This window comes from Callionymus lyra, chromosome 8 (assembly GCF_982586985.1).
Source record: "Callionymus lyra chromosome 8, fCalLyr1.hap1.1, whole genome shotgun sequence".
Lineage (NCBI taxonomy): Eukaryota > Metazoa > Chordata > Actinopteri > Syngnathiformes > Callionymidae > Callionymus > Callionymus lyra.
The window spans coordinates 6,582,450-6,603,491 of record NC_141825.1 but is presented as its reverse complement, the minus strand read 5'-3'; the positions used below and the strand labels follow the sequence as shown (position 1 = coordinate 6,603,491).

Genomic DNA, 21,042 nt, shown 5'->3' with positions numbered 1-21,042 from the left:
CTTTGGAACGATCCTTCTCTGTGTTTGATGATCTACTGACTCCTTCAAGAAACATCTTAAGACATTCTTATTTGAGCTTTTCCCTGGTTTTCTGAGACTCCTGTGTTTGTATTTTAATTGTCTATTGTTTTTGATTGTTAAAGCGCTTTGTGACCCTGGTCTAGAAACATCTTTACAAATAATCTTTACAAATTTTAAATCTTTACTTTACTTACTCTTGTATGATTGGTGTTCCTAACACCATAAGGCTCACAAGGTCATCCGGTGAACAGGTTTAGAGTTTATGTTTCGCAATATCTGCACTTTTCCAGATATTATTCTGCACTTGCGTAAAAGTTTTCTCATTAAGGGTATAATTGTGACTTATACTTGTTGTCTCAGCTCTCGCCGATGCATTACGCTGTAGCGTCGCCGCCGGGCAGGGGGGGAGGGCGGCAGCTGCCGGGCGAGACGCCGGCTCCGCCGCTCTCCGTCATCGTCGCGCAGCCATTTCCTGCGCGTCAGAACCACCCGCCTGGCGGAGGGTCATCAATAACCCGGGGAGACGTGGCGGGCCTGGTGCGATGACATCAGCACAAGCTCGGGCTATATTTAATTTGGTGTAAGAACAAAGCGATCCTCCCCCCGCTCGTCTGACAACCTTCTGATTCGCCTCTAATTGGCTCTCGTTAGCCTCTGGTGGAACAGATAGAAGCAATTAGTCGGGTGTAATTAAAACGATGTTCGTGGACGAGCTCTCGGCCATTAAAGGTGCTCGTCACCTGAAAATATTCTGTTTTTTATCCTAAGACAAACGAGGGATCTGTCCTCGGAATGCCGGCTGATCGGTGGGTTGTGATAGGGGAGGATCGGTTCCTCCGCCGAGACTCCCTCCCCCACTATTAAGCCGGGCATTAAAGATTCATACGCCACCTTCAAACTACACTACGCCCCCCCCCTGCTGCTCGCCTCTCTTCTCACTCTCTCCTCCTCATATCAGTGACTTCCCTCTAATAAGGATACTTAGAGTAAATCCTCCCGACTTTCCTTCTCCACAGCGGATTATCGCTCTCACCCTCCGCCTGGAGAACAATCAGGCTGAGAGGGCGAAACAAAAGGCCTCCTTGTTGGTGATTAGCTGCGTTCGGCTTGTTTTTTTTTCCATCCCTGCTCACTCGCTTATTCACCTTCACTTCCTCGTCCTCTCACATTTGCATGACGCCCGAGAGGTCGCGGGTTTTTCTTCAGTCGGAGACGACGCTGACGTGACTGACGCCGACCTAACAATTGATTGCTGAACCCTTACTTTACTTTCCTGCCTGCTGTGCAGTCGAGGCGACGAGTGAGTCACGGTTTTGTTCTTTGTTCTTCCCACGGACGGAGTCATTGGGAAGTCGCGTTAGCATTAGCTTGTTTCAAACTTTCACACAGAGTTGGAACTTAAGTCGCGGTTTTGTTCAGTGCTTAAGCGGCTCATTTACTCCCAACAACTTTGCCAGACTGTTGCAACAATTTAATGCCATAGAAATATAACTCTCCTGACATGTAGTAAATGTTCTTCTCTCCAAGACACAGTAAGTCCCTCATCATGACCATGTTTTCAACTTATTACTTTATAAAGTTGCTCTGAAATCTGGACGAACGAGAGGTTACGAGAGTCCATTATGATGTAATGACACACACTGATGATAAAATAGAGTCACACATCACAACAACACACACACTGATGATACAGTAGAGTCACACATCACAACAACACACACACTGATGATACAGTAGAGTCACACATCACAACAACACATACACACTGATGAGTACAATAGAGTCACACATCACAACAACACACACGCACATAAACACTGATGATACAATAGAGTCCAACATCACAACAACACAAACACTGATGATACAATAGAGTCCAACATCACAACAACACATACACACTGATGAGTACAATAGAGTCACACATCACAACAACACACACCACATAAACACTGATGATACAATAGAGTCCAACATCACAACAACATATACACACTGATGATACAATAGAGTCACACATCACAACAACACACACGCACATACTCACTGGTGATACAATAGAGTCACATATCACAACAACAAACACACTCACACACTGATGAGTACAATATAGTCACACATCACAACAACACACATGCACATACACACTGATGATACAATAGAGTCACACATCACAACAACACACACATACATACACACTTTAGTTAAAGTTTAATGTTCTTTCTTCTCAGAAGGCAGTTAAGGATGTGTCTGGGAAACACTCGTATCGTAGCACTTCTTATCAAAACACTTCTTAAGAGCCTTCTTAAGTCCTCACGAACCATTGATTCTGGAAAAGGCCGCCATTGTGTGTCAGCGAGACACTAGAAACTGATCCATTTAAAAAGTCAACAGATGTTTCTAATGAGATCTTCATCACTTAACACAAAAGTGTTAGAAATGTTGTCTTAATGTAGTTCTAAAAATAAGGTTAATGAGCATTCTGATGTAGCATACGGAAGCTAAATGGCTAAAAAATATATAAACATAGACAAACGATATCTAAGAAATTTTTCAAGAAGAGCTTTTTCTGACAGTGATATTGAAATATATCCCGATTAAGCAATTTCCCCACGATCACAGAACGTGATGTACCTTGTCACATGACCTGTTCCCTCCAAATGAAATATGGCTAAATTCAGAAGGACAGAAGAAAAGACTTTTCTTTGTTTGACAGTTTAGAAAAAAATGAAACTTTCTTCCAGAGCGAGGTTTACGTGACTCTGTCCTTTTGCATTTAATGGAAACGCATTTAAAGGTGTTATGAAAATCCCTAATATCAACTTTTTTATTCAGGATCAGAATAAGAAAACTTTGGTCCGTCATCAAAAAATGTTTCTTTCCCCTGTGGTTCAGTAATTAAAAGCCACACTGAGGACAAACTTTCCTCTTGTCATTACATTTCTCACGCGCTCGACAGAGAGAAAAAAAAAGTTGGTGTAAATAAAGTCGACGCCGTTTATCTCCAAACCCGCTCTATCACATGTACAAAACGAGGCGGCTCACGAGGACCCACCGGAGACGCGGCGCAATTAGGCAAGTGCTGGAAAAACACATTAATCTGGCTATTATATCTGCGCTTGTTAATTTATAGTTGGGTTGAAGAAGCTGCCTCATTAATTGGCTGTGTTAGATGACACACTGCGAAATTACATTTGCATAGATCATTTTTAAATTGCCACCTCGCAGCCAGCAGGGAGCAGCGCTGAGCGTCAACTTCTTGGCTCGTCTGGGCCCGGCAGCTTCGGCGGCCCCGAAAAAAAAATTGGCTCCATCCAGCAGAGCCAGGGGAAAAAAAAGGTGATGGAGATTGGCGGGCGGTTGATACTAAAGCGAGGGGGACGTTCCCAAACTTGACTTTCACACACACTCCCCACCCCCCTAAAAAATGACTCGTCGGTTTCCATTCAGGGCCGAGAGCTCGGCAGGATTGGAAAGGGAATGAGAGCGGCCGGTTGTTCTGGAAATGGAGGTGAGGGGATAAATGGTGGAGGAGAAAGAATCAAAAGTGAAATTGAACACAGGCCATGACCTTGGCGAGCGGGGGGTGACTCGATGTCCTGGCCGATAATTCCCCGCCGGGGCCGCACTCGCTGACTGGCACCTTCGCAGCGACTCGGACCGGACGAGGTGAAGTCGTAATCATCGAGAGACGATTTCGGAGATAAGACGCCGCGACGCTGGATTGGTTCGATTTAACTTGTCGCGGGTGCAGATCGAGGTATTCGCAGGGAAAACGTACCTGAGCTATTAGCGCTTCTACTGCTAGCATGAAAACCCAGGAGTTTGAAAACCTAAGAAACATTACTAACCCTGAGATAAAGTTGAGTTGGTGCTGAACCTTTTCCACTGGTTCCCAAACAGCACCCGTGCAGAAGAAACTAACGGGATAACATTAGCAACACAAAACAATTTATAACCAATGAGATGGAAACCATCGGCAATTTTTGTTTTAGTTTAACTCTTACTTTAGTCATCAAAACCTTCTTTTTATCCACTTCTTATAGAGTCACTGCTTTTTTTCTGGGCAAATAAAAGTGATTCACTTTTATTTTAAAGGGACAAGATATAACTTCATACCTTTATTTAGACGGTACTGCGGAAAAATAGACCGGACTGGGCGGCCAAGTAGGAGCACAATTAACTGATGCTAAATCTTTATGCTTTTATTTTTTCCTTTCTTTCTTTATAGATTAAGAATAATAAACGTAAGGTGACAAATGTACACGTAGTTTGTGAAGTTAATACTTAATTTTTATTAATGTTAAATTATATTTGAGATCTGTTTTGTGACGTAATTGTTTTTATAATTAACAAGACATTACAAAAAAAAATTAGATTTACAATTTTTTATTTGATTCATTTATTGATTGATTTTATCCTTATTTTAACAAGTATAAACACTATGGCTGGGTATCAATTAAAACTTTTCAATATTGATATAAAACTTTTTTTTTAACAATACTTTTACCGATTCCAAATTTTATAAGATCCGTTCTAAAAGTAAAGTAAAAAGTAAGTGATATTACACGTAGTAATCTCGTGGCATATCCACATATTTTCCTGCGTGAACGTGACAACCAATCACTTTATTATTATTATTATTATTATTATTATCTATTTCTTGGCAGTGAAACCTCGCCCCTAAAGTTGAAGCATGTTTTGATACTACAGAAGTGTTTCTGTCACAAAAGAATCAACGTTCCTTACTCAGCCCTAAGTAAAACATAAAGAAATCGGTTTAATACAAATATTAATATTTGTGGTATTGCAGCATATTACTCTATAAATACCATTTACTACAAACAGTAAAGCTAATTGGCTAAAGCTAACCACAGGTAGAATGGTTAGCAGAGCTGATCGGCGTCACCTTGCACACCTCTGTAGCTACAGCTTCCATAGAAGTATTCTTGTATCAGAAAATGAAGTTTTTTATAAATACTGACGGGAAAGTCCTGATCTACAATTTACGTAACCACATAATACGATTATCTCACCGATTGTATTTCTTATCACTTCTTCTGTGGAAAAAAGAAATAGAGGCTTTCGTACCAGGTCTCTGAAGGAGTGGACGCTAACCCTGACCTTGAGCAATAATACCTCATTCAAGATGGTGGCCATGAAGATATAACAGCTCTGTGCTTCAAAAAGATTTCAGACATACATGTAAACTCTGTGTTATTCTCCTTCACTAGCAAGTAAAACGTGTGACCTTCAACACGATCTCATTTATATTCTTTGTTTAAGTAAAAACTTGAAGTCCAAACCTGTCGAAACACTGAAACAAAACATTCGTATTTCGGTGTTTTTGGAGTCAACAGATTACCAGATGTATCGCAGTGGTGATAAAAGCGTTCCCTTGAGAACAACTTCCTGAATTGTTGTTTGTCAAAATCAGATCTACCGATCCACACAATGGTGTTTATGGATTCTTCGGTCCGAGCGATCAAATCCGGACTTCTGCGGCGGCGCCATTAGCCGCGGCGACCTGACACTTTTGACACCTCGGAGATGACTAGCAGATGCTTTCAATGACACGACTCGACTCGGCCGGCCGGCTCGCTTATCGCACCATCTGCAGGCTGATTAAAGCCGCGTATTTTTAGGCGATCGGAGGCTAATTCTCTGCGACCTCTGCGTGTCTGCTATCAACGAGGCGAGGCCGTCGCCAGACGCACAAACTCCATCAACACATGAACGCAATCAGAGTTTTTCATCAGGTGAGGATGACTTTGACTTTTAAAAAAAAACACTCTTTTCACCAGAAGTAACAGAGAGAGGGTTTGACGTAGTAGACTTGAGCAAAACCATTTACGCAGGTAATGATTTCTCAATTTATATTTCATTCTTATTATTAAAATATTATTTGATTTTACTATTTAAAAATAAACTATTTTAAATGATTCACTTTGTTTTTTAAATATAAATGAATTATTAAGATATAATAAATAAAATATAATAAATTAAAATAATATTACCATAAAAAGGCATATAAATCATTAATAATAATGGAAATAACAAACATTAAGTTTTATTACACACACACAGAGAGACACACACGTACCTACACACACAGACACACACACCTACACACACACCTACACACACACACAACTACATACACACCTACACACACGCACTTACACACGCACACACACAACTACACACCTACACAGACACACACACACACACACACACCTACACAGACACACACACACAAAACTACACACACTTACACACACACCTACAAACACACCTACACACACACCTACGCACACACTTGTGTTATGCAATATAAGACACAGCCTGAATCTTCAGTGACACACATCGTCCACAATCGTCCAGGTCACTGTCCTCCGTCTGAAGTGAACAAAAGGTTCTGGCTTTGGTCAGTTTTGAACAACATTCTTCCAAAATTCCAAAACATGAGGTCGTTAGCCAAACAGCAGACAAGAGCGTCCTCTCAAGAAATGTCTCTTTTGCTGCTGTTTGAAAATGAAAAACGATCATATCACTGTGAATTCTGTGAAAAACAAACAAACAAAAAATATTATAGATGGATGAATGGATGGATGGATGGATGGATGGATGGATGGATGGATGGATGGATAGATAGATGTGTGACTGTTGTGAGGGGCCAAGAAATTAATAAATACAATGTAATATTGTTAGCTAAACTCATTATGGGTCGAATGAATCCAGTCGCCCACGTCTGGTCTAGAACCCGCTTCATTGTGTTGATGATCCTGGTGGACCAGCAGAACCTCTGGTGACCCGACACCTCCGTCTACGGTCGCTCTGCCCGGGCTGAAGTCCTGGAATGTGGACTCAGACATCCGAGCCTGCGGGCGAGTCGTTATGATTCCTTGCATTCCTGAGATCGATAAAGGAAAAAAAAAGAAAACAATTCTCCCCCTTTTCATCTGGGACTCTCCTCCTCTCCTCTTCCTTCGCTCCGTCCGTCTTCATCGCCTCCGTTCGGGTGACATTTGAGGCGCTTGGACCCCGAAGACTCACGACGACTCCTGTATGTGACGGAGCGAAAAGGTCAAGCCCGTTCCTCAGAAGGCCTAATCACCCACTTTCATTAAGTGGCGCCGCCGCCGCCCTCGCTGGCGCTAGCGTCGTGATGGAGTGTTGGCTCGTGAGGCGCGAGGATTCGGGAGCAGCAACTGGTGTGTGAAGAGGGTCTGACTTGTGAGCGTATGATTAGCAGACGACCGGGGTCAGGTGACAAACACTCGCAGCCCTCTGTGAACATGAGGCGGGTGAGGACGGGGTGAGATATGATGTGGGGGTGTAACGGGCTCATTAACTTCTCTGAATCTTTTTTAAAGTGGGAGTCGACCCAGAGGAGTTTCTTCCACCCTCATTTCTATTGAGTGCACTTAGTAGTTGTTTTTAAAAATATTTTTGTGGTGGTATTTATCACCCCTTTGACCCCCCATCCATCTTAGAGTTCAAAGGTCAAGAGAGGTCACTGGTGTACTCCTGTAGTTGTCAAACCCTCTGAAAATGTTGCTTTTTATTCACTGTTTTTCTATTATTATCAAACAAAATACACTATTAAATTATTCCTAAACATCATTACTGACATCAATAATCTTTCTTTCTTATTCAAGTTTTTGCAGCTTTGATTACTTTATCTTAATTTTGAAATATAGTTTAAATTCACTTCAGAAAAGATTAAACATGCAGTTGACATATTGAAAAAATGAAATAATAATCATAAATTTTCATGAGTCTTTATCAAAAAGTACAACAAATGTATTTTAGATTTAAAATTCTGAAGACTTGATGATATTAAATACATTAGAACTGTTGTATATATAGGTATTATTTAAAAAATAATACACATGTCCTGATGCGTACATGCAGTAGAGATATCACCATGGCAACCACACTAAAGAAGACGTTTTTAATTATTTTTGATAAACGCCTCCATCTCACTTATTTCTGAAAACTGGTTATTTCTCGATTTTCCTTCGAGCAAATGGAGTCATTTCCTGCTGAGCTCAAATTGCCGCCACCAATCGTCGGACTATTAGCGGACGTTGAAGACGAGCCGGACTCCCTCGCTCACTCTGCAGATGATAAACTGACACCTGTCAACTCTCACAATAGTGCTATTCAGAGGAGGGGGGGAGGGTCCTTCAGTCCAGGTCTGTCAGTCTCCATCTGGACCTGAGCTCGGTCCAGACACCAATGTTGACGTTTGTTAAACTGTTCCCACCTTCTCCTCCAGTTGTCAGAACTCTCTCCTGATATGGTTCAATCCAATTACTCCAAATACACTATTTTGTGTGTCAAGCTGTTTTTACAAGGTTTTTTAACGAAGCACAGATGAGTTCTGGCAGAAAGAAGACGGAATGTTCTGATATTCCGAGCTCGTGTCATTTAACGTGGACTAAAATACTCGTCATCTCCTGAGCTAACGCGTACTTCTACTTTTCTACTTCTAGTACTTGCATCGTTGCTGTGTTCTGGACCACTTTAGACCGGTGGTCCTCAACCACCAGGTCGTCTAGAATAATGAGGCTGGAGAGGTGTTTTATTTTGAAAAAACTAGTGTTGCAGCTGAGTTTTCAAAACCTTGCAATTACCGTATTTTTCCTACTATATGGCTCACTTAGAATCCACACATTTTATCAAAAAACAAAAGTGGGCCTTTAGTGTGTGTATCGGCAGGAATCTGGAGAAACGATAAATATCATAATACAGGGTCAAGAATACGATATATATAGTGATAGTGCAGAAACAAGTATATATTTGTAGTATTGTCGAGTACTTGACTCTGGTGTTGTAGTATTTACAGACCACATGACTCTTGACAAAGTCGTAACTGCTTTCATTTGTTTTCAAACCAAAAAATGTCCAAACATCACCTTTAAAAGCTCCTGGAGTCACTGTATCCTCTCGTCCTCAGTCATCATTCTTCCTATAGTTACGGAGGATGTAATGACTGCTGCCATCTAGAAGTTTAATTTTAACGCAAAAATAAACAAAAACCCTTTGAATATCAGTGTCCGAAACTTTTATTGCTAGTGTTGTAAGCACAACCTAGAATTTTTTCTTTTTGGTGGCAGAATTTTGTATGTTTAATTCTAGATAAAATATATATATATTTTTAAGTACATTTTATATTATTATAAACAATAAAATATTAAAAATAGAATGAGTTGAACGCCAAAATATTCATTAAATATCAATTTAAATATATAAATAAATATATATATTTTTTATTATCAATAAAAAAAAAATCGAGGTAGTGATTTTAAATATTGATATGGTGTCGTTAAAGAAGTGTATCAAAAGTCAATCAAGTACTTAATTTATTTGAGAATATTCACATTTTTTAATTAAAAAAAACGAATCCAAACGAATCCAAAGTTTCAATATTGAAATTACCTTTTTTCTCGAGGGTTTCTTCTTCTCCCTTCTCAACCTCATTTATGTAATTTGTATTCATGCTAATCAACGCCTTCAATCGGAAGCAGGAAGAGGCGCCGCAGATGCCGGTACATTCCTGATGTCGACTGAGAGAGCGATGCTGGAGTGTGAGAGAGAACTCTTCGACCAAACGCCTCGCTGAGGTTCATGAGGCGAAATATATTAAGACGCGTGGTCGAGCTGACGCTGTGGAGGCGGAGCTTAGCAGGATTACAGGTTGGATCTTTACCTGCTGATTACAACATGTCTTTTCTTGTCCGGGCCCTGTACAAAGGACGAAGGTGAGAGGTTGTCTCTAAAGAAAGCCAACGGAAGAGAGAGGTTGTCTCTAAAGATAGCAAGTGAAAATGAGAGGTTGTCTGTAAGAATTGCCATCGGACATGAGAGGTTGTCAATAAACTGAGTCAAATAAAGTGAGAGATTGTCTTTAAAGAAAGCCACTTGAAGTGAGAGCTTGTCTCTAAAGAAAGCCAACTGAAGTGAGAGGTTGTCTCTAAAGATAGCCAGTGGAAGTGAGAGGTTGTCTGTAAGAATTGCCATCGGACATGAGTTTGTCGTAGTCAACTAAAGTGAGAGGTTGTCTCTAAAGAAAGCCGCTTGAAATGAGAGGTTGTCTCTAAAGAAAGCCAACTGAAGTGGGAGGTTGTCTCTAAAGATAGCCAGTGGAAGTGAGAGGTTGTCTGTAAGAATTGCCATCGGACATGAGAGGTTGTCTCTAAACTTAGTCAACTAAAGTGAGAGGTTGTCTCTAAAGAAAGCCACTTTAAATGAGAAGTTGTCTCTAAAGAAATCCAACTGAAGTGAGAGGTTGTCTCTAAAGAAAGCTAACTAAAGTGAGAGGTTGTCTCTAAAGAAAGCCGCTTGAAATGAGAGGTTGTCTCTAAAGAAAGCCAACTGAAGTGGGAGGTTGTCTCTAAAGATAGCCTGTGGAAGTGAGAGGTTGTCTGTAAGAATTGCCATCGGACATGAGAGGTTGTCCCTAAACTTAGTCAACTAAAGTGAGAGATTGTCTCTGAAGAAAGCCACTTGAAAAGAGAGGTTGTCTCTAAAGAAAGCCACTTGAAAAGAGAGGTTGTGTCTAAAGAAAGCCAGTAAAAGTGAGAGGTTGTCTGTAAGAATTGCCATGAGAGGTTATCAATAAACTGAGTCAACTAAAGTTAGAGATTGTCTCCAAGAATAACTAGTTTGTATCACAGCAGTTCTTGAGGTTGACTCTCTCCTCCTGGACCGGTAGTTTATGACAGACCTGAGATGTGGACGTGTCGGACCAGGATAAAGGTCAACCTTTCGCATTTCTCATCCCCGATGGCTGTGTTGGATTAATAGACGAGGGCTGGAGACTGAGGCGTCTCCGGCAGAGCGTCTCTCACAGACGCCTCGTCTCCTCGCCTCCAGCTCGTTTAATCAGCGTCTTGCATCCGCCAGCTGTGTCCTGACCGCGGACGCCCAGCAGGAGGCGGCGGTCAGCATTAGGGGGTTTATGGTAAACTGCCGACGCGTCGGCACAGGTTGGATTTAAGTGCGTGTCTGAGGGTCGTTGAGGAAGATGGAGGGTGTCGTGTGATGAGACGGGTGGTTTGTCGGCTGGAGTGTCCAGCTGGCACCAGAGAGATAACAGCCTTGAAAACCTGTTTACACACAAAAACACTCCTAATGAGGGAAAGTGCTGAGCATAGAAGAGCCTGTTTTGTGAGTCTCTCACTTGTTACTCCAGCCCTGCAGCCAACATTGTCTAATTTGATGCATGACCACGACTCAGGGCTTCAATCTAACACAATCTACACCGAGCTATTAGAGGCGCTTGTCTTCAAAAAGCCTTTATTTCAACTTCTTTTGTGTTGTTGTCTTGCATGAAAGTACATAATTACTCAGTATAGATGGATGAGTGGATGGATGGATGAGTGGATGGATGGATGATGAAAAAAAAAAGTAGAAAATATATAAAATAAACCAACAGGTCAGCCGTGGTTAGATATATATATACAGTATATATATATATATATATATATATATATATATACAAGATGCATAAAATAATTAAATTTTAAGTTTCAATTCATTCCAGAGTTATCTGAAGACACAAGAAAACTTTTTACTGGCAAAAAAATTGAGCAGAACCAGACTCTCTTCACCTTACGAACCCAAATCATCTCAAAAAACATCAATAATTCAAAAGAAGAAAAATGTTATCTAATGAATTTATTGTTTCAGACTATTTTGTACAATATTATCATATTTAGCGTCTGATTTTTGCACTTTAGCATCTCATTTTTGCACTTTATCGTCTCGTTTTTACACTTAAGCATCTCATTTCTGCACTTTAGTGACACCACGCTCACTATTTTCCTGCAAGTCTCCACAATCGAATTAAAAAAATTAAATTTGTGAAAAAAAAACAACTAACGGCTGGAGTCTATCCCAGCACGTCGGGGCAAGAGGCTGGGGCACCCTGGAAAGATCTCCTGCCCATCATAGACAGACAACCACTCACACATACAACTAGTGACGATTTTAGTCAATGAACTTGTTTGTTTCCAGACTGTAGACTTCTTCAGCGTCGAGAGTCAAACTCTTTTTTACCAGCATCACTTTTCAAGATAGCGAGTCCTCCGAGCACGTGCTTCCTAAAGACGTCGGCTCTAATAAGAAAGCAGACGCCTCCTCTAACGCCGGTCCAGTCAGGGTCCAATTTTCCAGGTGCCGGACCTTTTCCTCGCCCTGACGCGGGTCTTCCTTCAGTCAGTCAAATTGAAATAAATGAAGTGCCACGGCTGACGGCGGAGTAATTGTTCATATGGAAATTGGAAACGCCGTCAGCGGCGCTCGCGGCCAGACTTGTGAGACAATTTCCCGGCGAGGACGGCGCCCGGGCCCCGGCGTGTCAAAAAAAAGAAAGAAATCAGGACGTGAGGCGAGCGGCTTCTTCCCATTTCCATGTTTCACTCCTAACAATGCCGCCTGCTCGCCGCGCCCGCCGACATGATGAGCTGGAAATAAAGGAACAAACCGCCGCCACGATTCCTGCAGATGCTCGTCCTCTCCTGCACTTTATCACATTTGCTCAGCTCGCCCCGCGACCAGCCCCAATTTATTTGAGGGATTTAACCCTTCAGATGTCTCTCTGGTCGCCCTGAAGGAGCTCTGAACGTACACCGCTGATGTAGTTTACACTGCTCTACTCCGGGTCTCTGATGTAAGAGCTCGATTTAACCTCCAAACATTTCTGTTGCTCTACTCCGAGTCTCCGACGTAAGAGCTCGATTTCACCTCCAAACATTTCTGTCAGAAATCCATGACTCAAAGACCACAACAAAAAGGTAAAATAATAATAAGATGAGGTAAAAGCTGCTCCATCTAGTCCTGATGTTCCACTGATCGTCAGACGCTGATCCTGCTGTGATTCTGTCAGCAGTTGTTGTTGTCGCCCCCCCACCTCGTCCTCAGGGACTAATTTGAGCCCCGAACACACACAACCACTTGAACGTGCTTTACTGACCACACACACACACACACACACACACACACACACACACACACACACACACACACACACACACACACACACACACACACACACACACACACACACACACACACACACACACACACACACACACACACACACACACACACACACACACACACACACACACACACACACACACACACACACTGTCACCCCGGCATCTGTCAGAGTGTGCGATTAAGAAAGTGCTGGATATGAAGGATCGTGGGGGGTGAGGGGGGGTGAGAGTGTGTGGTGTGTGTGTGTGTGTGTGTTTGGGGGGGATCTGAGATCCTATTATGTTTCCAGGGTGTGTTATTTATTTCCCGCCTGTTTCTGCCAAATGAGTGATCGAGCTCCTGCTGCTCCAAATATGCGCCCGGTCAGCAATCTCTCTTATCTCATTATTATGCACACAACTCTTGTTTTAACATCGGTACACACACATGTACACACATCTGTATACACACATCTATACACATATCTGTATCCATACATCTATACACACACATGTGTACACACACATGTACCCCGATCTGTATACACACATCTTACAAACACATCTATACACATATATATACACACATCTGTATACACACACATGTACCCCGATCTGTATACACACATTTTACACACATAAACATCTGTATACACACACTTGTTCACACATCTGTATACACACATCTATACACACACATATACACACACACACGTATATACACAAAGATCTGTACACATGTGCATCAATATATACAGACACATACATGCGCAGATATCTGCATACACAACAAACTATACACATTTACATCTATATACACACACACAAACAGACATAAATATGTACACACACACATATATACACACATGTTGTCTAAATATTGGCATGTGTATCTCTGCATGTGTGTGTTTACTTATTTTTGTGTATTTACCTGTTTTTGTGCGTCTTTGACTTGTGTATATTTTCGTGTAAATGTTTTTTGAATGTTTGAATGTGTAGGCTTGTGTAAATATGTGTGTTTTTGCGTCAATTTTTTTATGTGCATGTTTCTGTGATGTGTGTGTTTGTGTTTGCGTGTGCTCTCACCTGCTCGCTTGAGTGTCTGCATTTCTCTGCACGTGTGTGTGTTCATGTGTGCGACCAAGAGGGATGGGCTCATCAGCACCTCACACACACCTGACACACACACACACACACACACCGTGCCATTAACTGGTCAGTGCAGGTGTGACAACATCTTCAACAGTGTCTTCCATCATTCTGTCCCGGGTTGAACCTGGTGTGGATGAGACGACTGATAATCTCACACATTTTTAAGGGATTGACCCTCACACTCACTCACTCTCTCAGGTCCGACTCGTTCGTCTTCTCCGGGATTATCTTGGGAATAAAGACTGAAACTTTGTCAGTCGTTGCGCAGTGGAGTCTGAGAAAAGAACCATCAGTCAAACAGAGAGTCCGTCCTCTGGTGTCCCTGGTGCGTGTGGGCTGCGTCCCACTTGTCTGTGGGCTGCATGAATCTGAGAGTGTTTGAAGTCGTCTCTGGTCACGAGCGCCGAAGAGACGTCGTCCTTAAATTGTTCCTCGATTTTGTTTCGCTCGGCGTCAAAGTGATCCTCCGTTCCCTGGATCTGGTCCACGTCATCCGAGTCTGGATGCAACTCACGTAGACGCCGGAGTGACAGCGTGGACGTCTTCCCGGGTCGTGGTCCTCCTGGGGGAGTTTCAGGTCTCGATGAGGGAAGAGTTGGCGGAGATCTTCCTCTGGACTCGTCTCATTTTGAATTCAGGCTGGAGCTTTTATTTTGAAGGAAACTGCTGAGTCATTTCGACAAAACTTCTCCCGAATGTTAAAAAAAAATGGTTTAAAATACTTTTAAAAAGTTAACAATTTATTGAAAATACATGTATTTTATTCAAGAGACTGGAACGTTTACTTGTGTAGAGAAACTCCAAAATCAGATTAGCATCTAGCATTTAGCATTAGCATCTTGCATTTAGCAAAAGCATTAGGATCTTACATAAGCATGTATTATTTAGCAGAAGCATTAGCATCTAGCATTAGCATCTTAATCAGAAGCCCACAATTAAAAACTATTTCAAATTATTGTTTTAAAAACAACTAAACATGTATTCATAATTATTTAATATTTATTCCTGAAGGACTTTTTTCTATTTTCTACTTTCCATCTCTTAACTTTTAAATGTAATGGCTTTTTTTTACGAAGACATTGTTTCTTTAAGTTACAGCTGATGACGTCACCTAATCTCTTGCAGGAGCCAAGGTCTCAAACTGGTCACAAAGTTTCAAATAAGTTTGATGTTATTTATGTTTCATCAGTAAATAAATTCAGAAAACAAAAGTAAATAAAATTAAATATAATCTAAAAAAGGAACAAACAACCGATTGGAAATAAAAACGATCCTTAAAAGAAATAAAAAAATATATTTGTGGAAAATAAAGAGAAAAAAAGAAAACCAAACAGAAAGTAGAAACAAAACCAAAAATGAATAAATAGAATAAAAATAACTTGCAACAAAAAAACAACAAGGATCTCAACGGGATGGACGGACGGTTTTGGCTTTAGGCTACAAACTCTATTTCTCCTCGCCTTAAATCCGTATTCAGCCTGAATTCACTCTCAAACCTTTCATTGGTTCGTACGGGTATAAAAAGGGAATTAACGGATCAAACTTTGCTTGTTGTTCGAGCCTCTGTCGTGCTCTTTGGCTCCCCCTACAGCTGCGACCAAGACTCATGTATGATTCACGATATTCCTCGAAAATAGTTTGCATGATCAGTGAATCTGGGCTGAAACAAACTCTGGGCCAGTTCGTGTGAATCAGATGTGTATATAACTAAGTGTATAAATGTGTTTATACAAGCCCACGGTTTCCTCCCACAAATCACAGCAGTCTTTTCATTTGATCGTGTGTTTTGGCCGATCATTTTATTTTAGATTCATGTAGTCTCGGTTATGATGTTTTTTTGTTTTTTGTCCTGTTGTCTATTGTTAGCCAGGGTTTAAACTTGTTTTAACATCCGTAAACACACATGTTCACACATCTATACAAACACACATCTGTATACACACATCTATACAAACACATATCTGTATATACACACACATGTTAACACATCTATATATGCACATCTATACAAACACATATCTGTATACACACACATGTACACACATCTATATACACACATCTATACAAACACATATCTGTATATACACACACATGTTAACACATCTATATATGCACATCTATACAAACACACATCTGTATACACACACATGTACACACATCTATATACACACATCTATACAAACACATATCTGTATATACACACATGTTAACACATCTATATATGCACATCTATACAAACACATATAAGTAAGTAATTTATATTTAAAGAGCGCTTTTCTAGACCATGTGTGTATGTATGTATTTGTATGTATGTATGTGTATGTATGTATGTGTATGTATGTATGTATATATATATATATATACTGTATATATATATAGAGGGAAAGTTCCGATCCGATGTGATGTTTTTTTTATTACATATTAAAGTGTCCTCCATCATGTCCGGTCACTAATTCCCGCGCAGTGTTAAAACATCAATATCGATCGACTCTAATTGAGACTTGAAGTGCGGTTTTGATGACATCATGGTCGGCGTTAACATCTTAATGCGTGTTGTCATGAAAAATTCATCCCCTCTCTCTCGTCCTCCAGAGATGACCCGCTGGCTCGCCCTCCTGCTCCTCGTCAGCCAGTCGGCCCAGGAGACCCTCAACGGCGTCCTGGAGTTCAAGTCCGAGACCCCCATTAACAACGTGGTGCAGGACCCGCTCAGCGGGCGCGTCTACTTGGGCGCGGTGAACACCATATTCCAGCTGGGGGCGTCGCTGCGCCAGGAGGCCCGCGCCGAGACGGGCCCGAAAGAGGACGCCCTGACATGCACGCCGCCGGCCTCCGCCTGCCAGGACACCAAGCCCATGCCCAACCACAACAAGCTCCTGCTGGTCCACCCCGGGGGGCCCTCGCTGGTGGTCTGCGGGAGCCGCTACAGAGGGATCTGCTCGCTCCTGAACCTGACCAACGTGGAGCAGCAGCTGTACTACAGCGACAGCAAGGGCGAGAAGACGTACGTGGCGAGCGTGGAGGAGAACGTCAACGTGGTGGGCGTCATGTCCACCTTCACCCGGGACGGCGACACCTTCCCGGTGTTCCTGGTCGGGAAGGGCTACGGGAGCCACGACAGCACCAAACTCATCAGCACACGGATCCTCCAGGACCTCCGCGAGTGGGTCGTGTTCGAGAGCATCGTGGAGGCGTCCACGGTCCAGACCACGCCGTTCGTGCCCAAGTACCTTCACGACTTCCGGCACGCCTTCCAGGAGGACCTCTTCGTTTACTTCCTGTTCTCCCGGACGCTCAACGGCATGGACAACAACAACTTGACTTTCGTGTCCCGCCTGTGCAAGAAGGACGCGAACTACTACTCGCACACCGAGCTGCAGCTGACGTGCGGCGACGAGAACTACTACAGCAAAGTGCAGGCGGCGTTCGTCGGGTTTCCCGGGAAAGAGCTGAGCCACGTGATGACGGAGTCGGGCAACTACGGGAAGATCAGCGACTCGACCAAGATCCTGTTCATGGTGGCGAGCGCGGACAACGACAAGACGGAGTCGGCGCTCTGCCTGTACCCCCTGACCTCCATCAACGAGAGACTGGTCGACATCATCAGCGCCTGCTACTCCGACCGCGGGAAAATATCCGGGTTTCCTGCCGTCGACGTTCCGTACTCTTCGAAGACGGACGACCCGTGTACATCCATGTCGGTAAGTGTGAACCCAACAGGTTTGGAATATTTATATATGACCCTTGACCCTTGGTTCAATGTGAAGTAAATCAGTGCCAGAATATTGGGCGAATGGATTTTTTTATTTATTTTTATAATATAATCAAATAATCTGTAGATTTAAAGGTTGATTTGCTTTATACAAACACAACAAATTCAGAATTTTATTTTCCATTCAAATTTAAGATTTACGTAAAAAAAAGATAATATAAATTGTGGTAAAATGTCGTATAATAATTCCATTTTACCAGATTAGTCCAATCGAGTCTAAAAAAAATCAAAGCGATTATATAAGAAAATTTAAATTTAGAAAATGTATTTTGGAATAACAGGAATTACATTATATATGTGAATAAAGTTCAATTAAATTAAATGTATTTAATTTAAACAATTTCCCAAAGGAGACCTCCTGAGGGATCAATAAAGTTTTACCTTACCTTACCTTACCTTATTTCATTTTATAATTAATTATGATTTATTTATATGACATTTTATGGTAATACATGTTTTTTACTTTATTAATCTCATTTTATTTCATTGTTTTTTCCTGTTATGCCACCACAACAAATACTAGTGTTTTGTTTACAACTCTGGCGATAAAAGTTTTCTGATTCAATACAACATTCAATTGAAAAATATTCAATTTCAAAAACCAGTTCAACCTTTCAATGTAAAAATTATGGAATTTAATTATTCAATGAAACAAATTAAACATTTCAATATAGTATTAATTGAATTCAATTTTTAACAAAAAAAATAATGTTTATCTTCAAAACAAATGAAGTTTCAACATATGAAATGTTAAATTCTAACAATACAATATTCTGATGACACTTATAAACATCCACAGAAATTTGCTTTAGATTTCTTGTTAAAGTCGATCTTCTCACCTCCACCTTCAGAAAGACACGGTGGAGAAATTCAAGTGCGGAGCCGACTTCCTGCCGTCTCCTCTGGCCAGCAAACCCAGATACGCGCTCAAGTCCTCGCCCATGTTGACCACCAAGACGCTCCTGACCTCGGTCGCCGTCGCCGTGGAGAACGACCACACCATCGCCTTCCTGGGAGACAACCTGGGCCAGGTTAACAAGGTGAGCTTGTCTCCATGAAACGTTTGACGAGCAAAAGATCTGAATGTTTTTGGGTTTTTTTGACGTCCCACTCAGGCCCACCTCACGCTCAACCCCGACATCTACAGCAGCGTTCCTGGTGACATGTTGGGAGAGAAGGTGAACAAGAACCTTTTCTTCGACGACAGCTACAGTCACATCTACATCACCACAGAGACAAAGGTATTTAGATATTACATGTAAAACTGTCACATGAGTTTCAGTAATTACTTTTAACGTTAAGCACTAAATAAAAAAGAACAGTGTCCACAAACATTTACAAATAAAATGTAGACTTTTGGTTTAAAATACTAACATTAACTCAATTAATATTTGCGTGTCGTTTTGATTTACATTCATCAGTCAAGCCAAATAATTGTATAAATCTACTTCCTGTTTGATATTTCACACTAGTAGCGCTCTATAGCGTTCAAATCTGATTAAGACGTGGCTGGGGCTTTTACTTTGAAAAGAACACGGTTTTGTTTCCGGTTAAATTGGTTAGGCTCGCATCATGCAACAAGAAACAGATAAAACTATATTTAAGGAAAAGCTTTTTAAAACTTTCTATAATTTTATGTAAATACACTTTATAACATAATCAGTTGGGGTTAAAAACTACTGAAAATTAGTCGTGACAGCGAATCAAGGTACGTTTGCTCTTCTCTTGTTAGCTAAAGCAGACAATTGCTACTTGTAACTTCTTAATGAAACTAAAATATAAACAGTTATCATTTAATTTTGCGTTGCTATTTCTTTGTCAACATTTAATTATTTTACTTATAATTTTTTTTTTAGGGTACACGAAACATCGCGATATTTTGTTAATCCAGGAACATGTTTGTCCAAAAGCTGTTATTGTTAATAAAGTTTTTTTTAATTTATAAATATGATAATCATGTGGATTGTTGTGTTTTAAAGACGTAATGTAGGTATTTGTGTAACATTTTGAAGATGAGTTGATGTTTATGAAGTATTGTTAGGCAGGTTATAAGTATAAATTTCCTGTGATAAATATTTAGAAAGTTATGGATTATTAAACCCGGTAATAATGAACAAATTATTAATAATGAAAATATTTTTTCTCCTAAAATAAAAAGAAATTTATTGTATTTTTTAAAATAAAAAATGAGCTCACAAAAGTTCTAAGTCATACAAAAAAGAGTAACAGCTAATTTCCATTTATTAACTATATTTAGTTTTCTTTACATCCAGAGTTGACTTTGGTAAACAATACATTTAAACACATGAATCAAAACGACAATTCACTGGAGCGTTAACGACAAAAATAGAAGAGTTGTTGGTTTAACTTGAACCGAAGGTGCATGAAATGAAGCATCAGCTTTAATAAAGTCTAAGATATTATACTTAAAAGTTTTTATTGGATCAGCGTTTATGAGAATGTTTTCAAGAAGCGTCTTCAACGGAGCTTCACCCTCGTCTCCTGAGCTGAGCTGCTCTGATGATGTCACTGGCGGTTGTGTTGCAGATCACCAAAGCTCCGGTGCAGACGTGCCTGCAGAAGAAAGACTGTCAATCATGTGTGAATATGAAGGACCCATACTGTGGCTGGTGTGTTCTGGAGGGCAGGTGAGAAACACACACTCACACTCACACACTCTCACACACACAAGAGTGGTGTGATCACTTCCTGCTGATGGTATAACACATATTTTCCTCACTTGTTGTCCAGCAAACAGACATTCAGATGAAGACGCTTCCACAGTATCACACTTAAAAAAAAACACATGTTCGACACTTTCAAGTTTTCGTCATAGTCGTGCATCTACATGACACACAAACTACCCAAGTACACAACTACATAGATCTGAACAAAAAACATGCAATTGTGTCACACACAACAAATGCACACAAAAATTAGGAAAACGCACAGTACACACACAGAGACGCACGTTCACACATCGACACACTAACACATGGGATCAGACACATGCACTCACAAACACCCAAAACACACACACTAACAAAAACACACACACACATGGACACACACACATTAACAGACACACAAACACTATCATTAACA

The 21,042-nt window shown here is 41.0% G+C and overlaps 1 protein-coding gene across 3 annotated transcripts in view; it reads left to right on the top strand.

The window, feature by feature from the left end:
• plxnb2b (plexin b2b) overlaps nucleotides 1-21,042 on the top strand; it is a 161,823-nt gene that overhangs the window by 92,634 nt on the left and 48,147 nt on the right. For all 3 annotated transcript variants that reach the window (XM_087797497.1, XM_087797496.1, XM_087797495.1), the window contains 4 exons: nucleotides 16,758-17,866; nucleotides 18,789-18,977; nucleotides 19,053-19,178; nucleotides 20,485-20,585. In XM_087797497.1, the coding sequence (XP_087653623.1) occupies nucleotides 16,758-17,866; nucleotides 18,789-18,977; nucleotides 19,053-19,178; nucleotides 20,485-20,585 (1,525 nt within the window). The remainder of the gene's footprint in view (nucleotides 1-16,757; nucleotides 17,867-18,788; nucleotides 18,978-19,052; nucleotides 19,179-20,484; nucleotides 20,586-21,042) is intronic.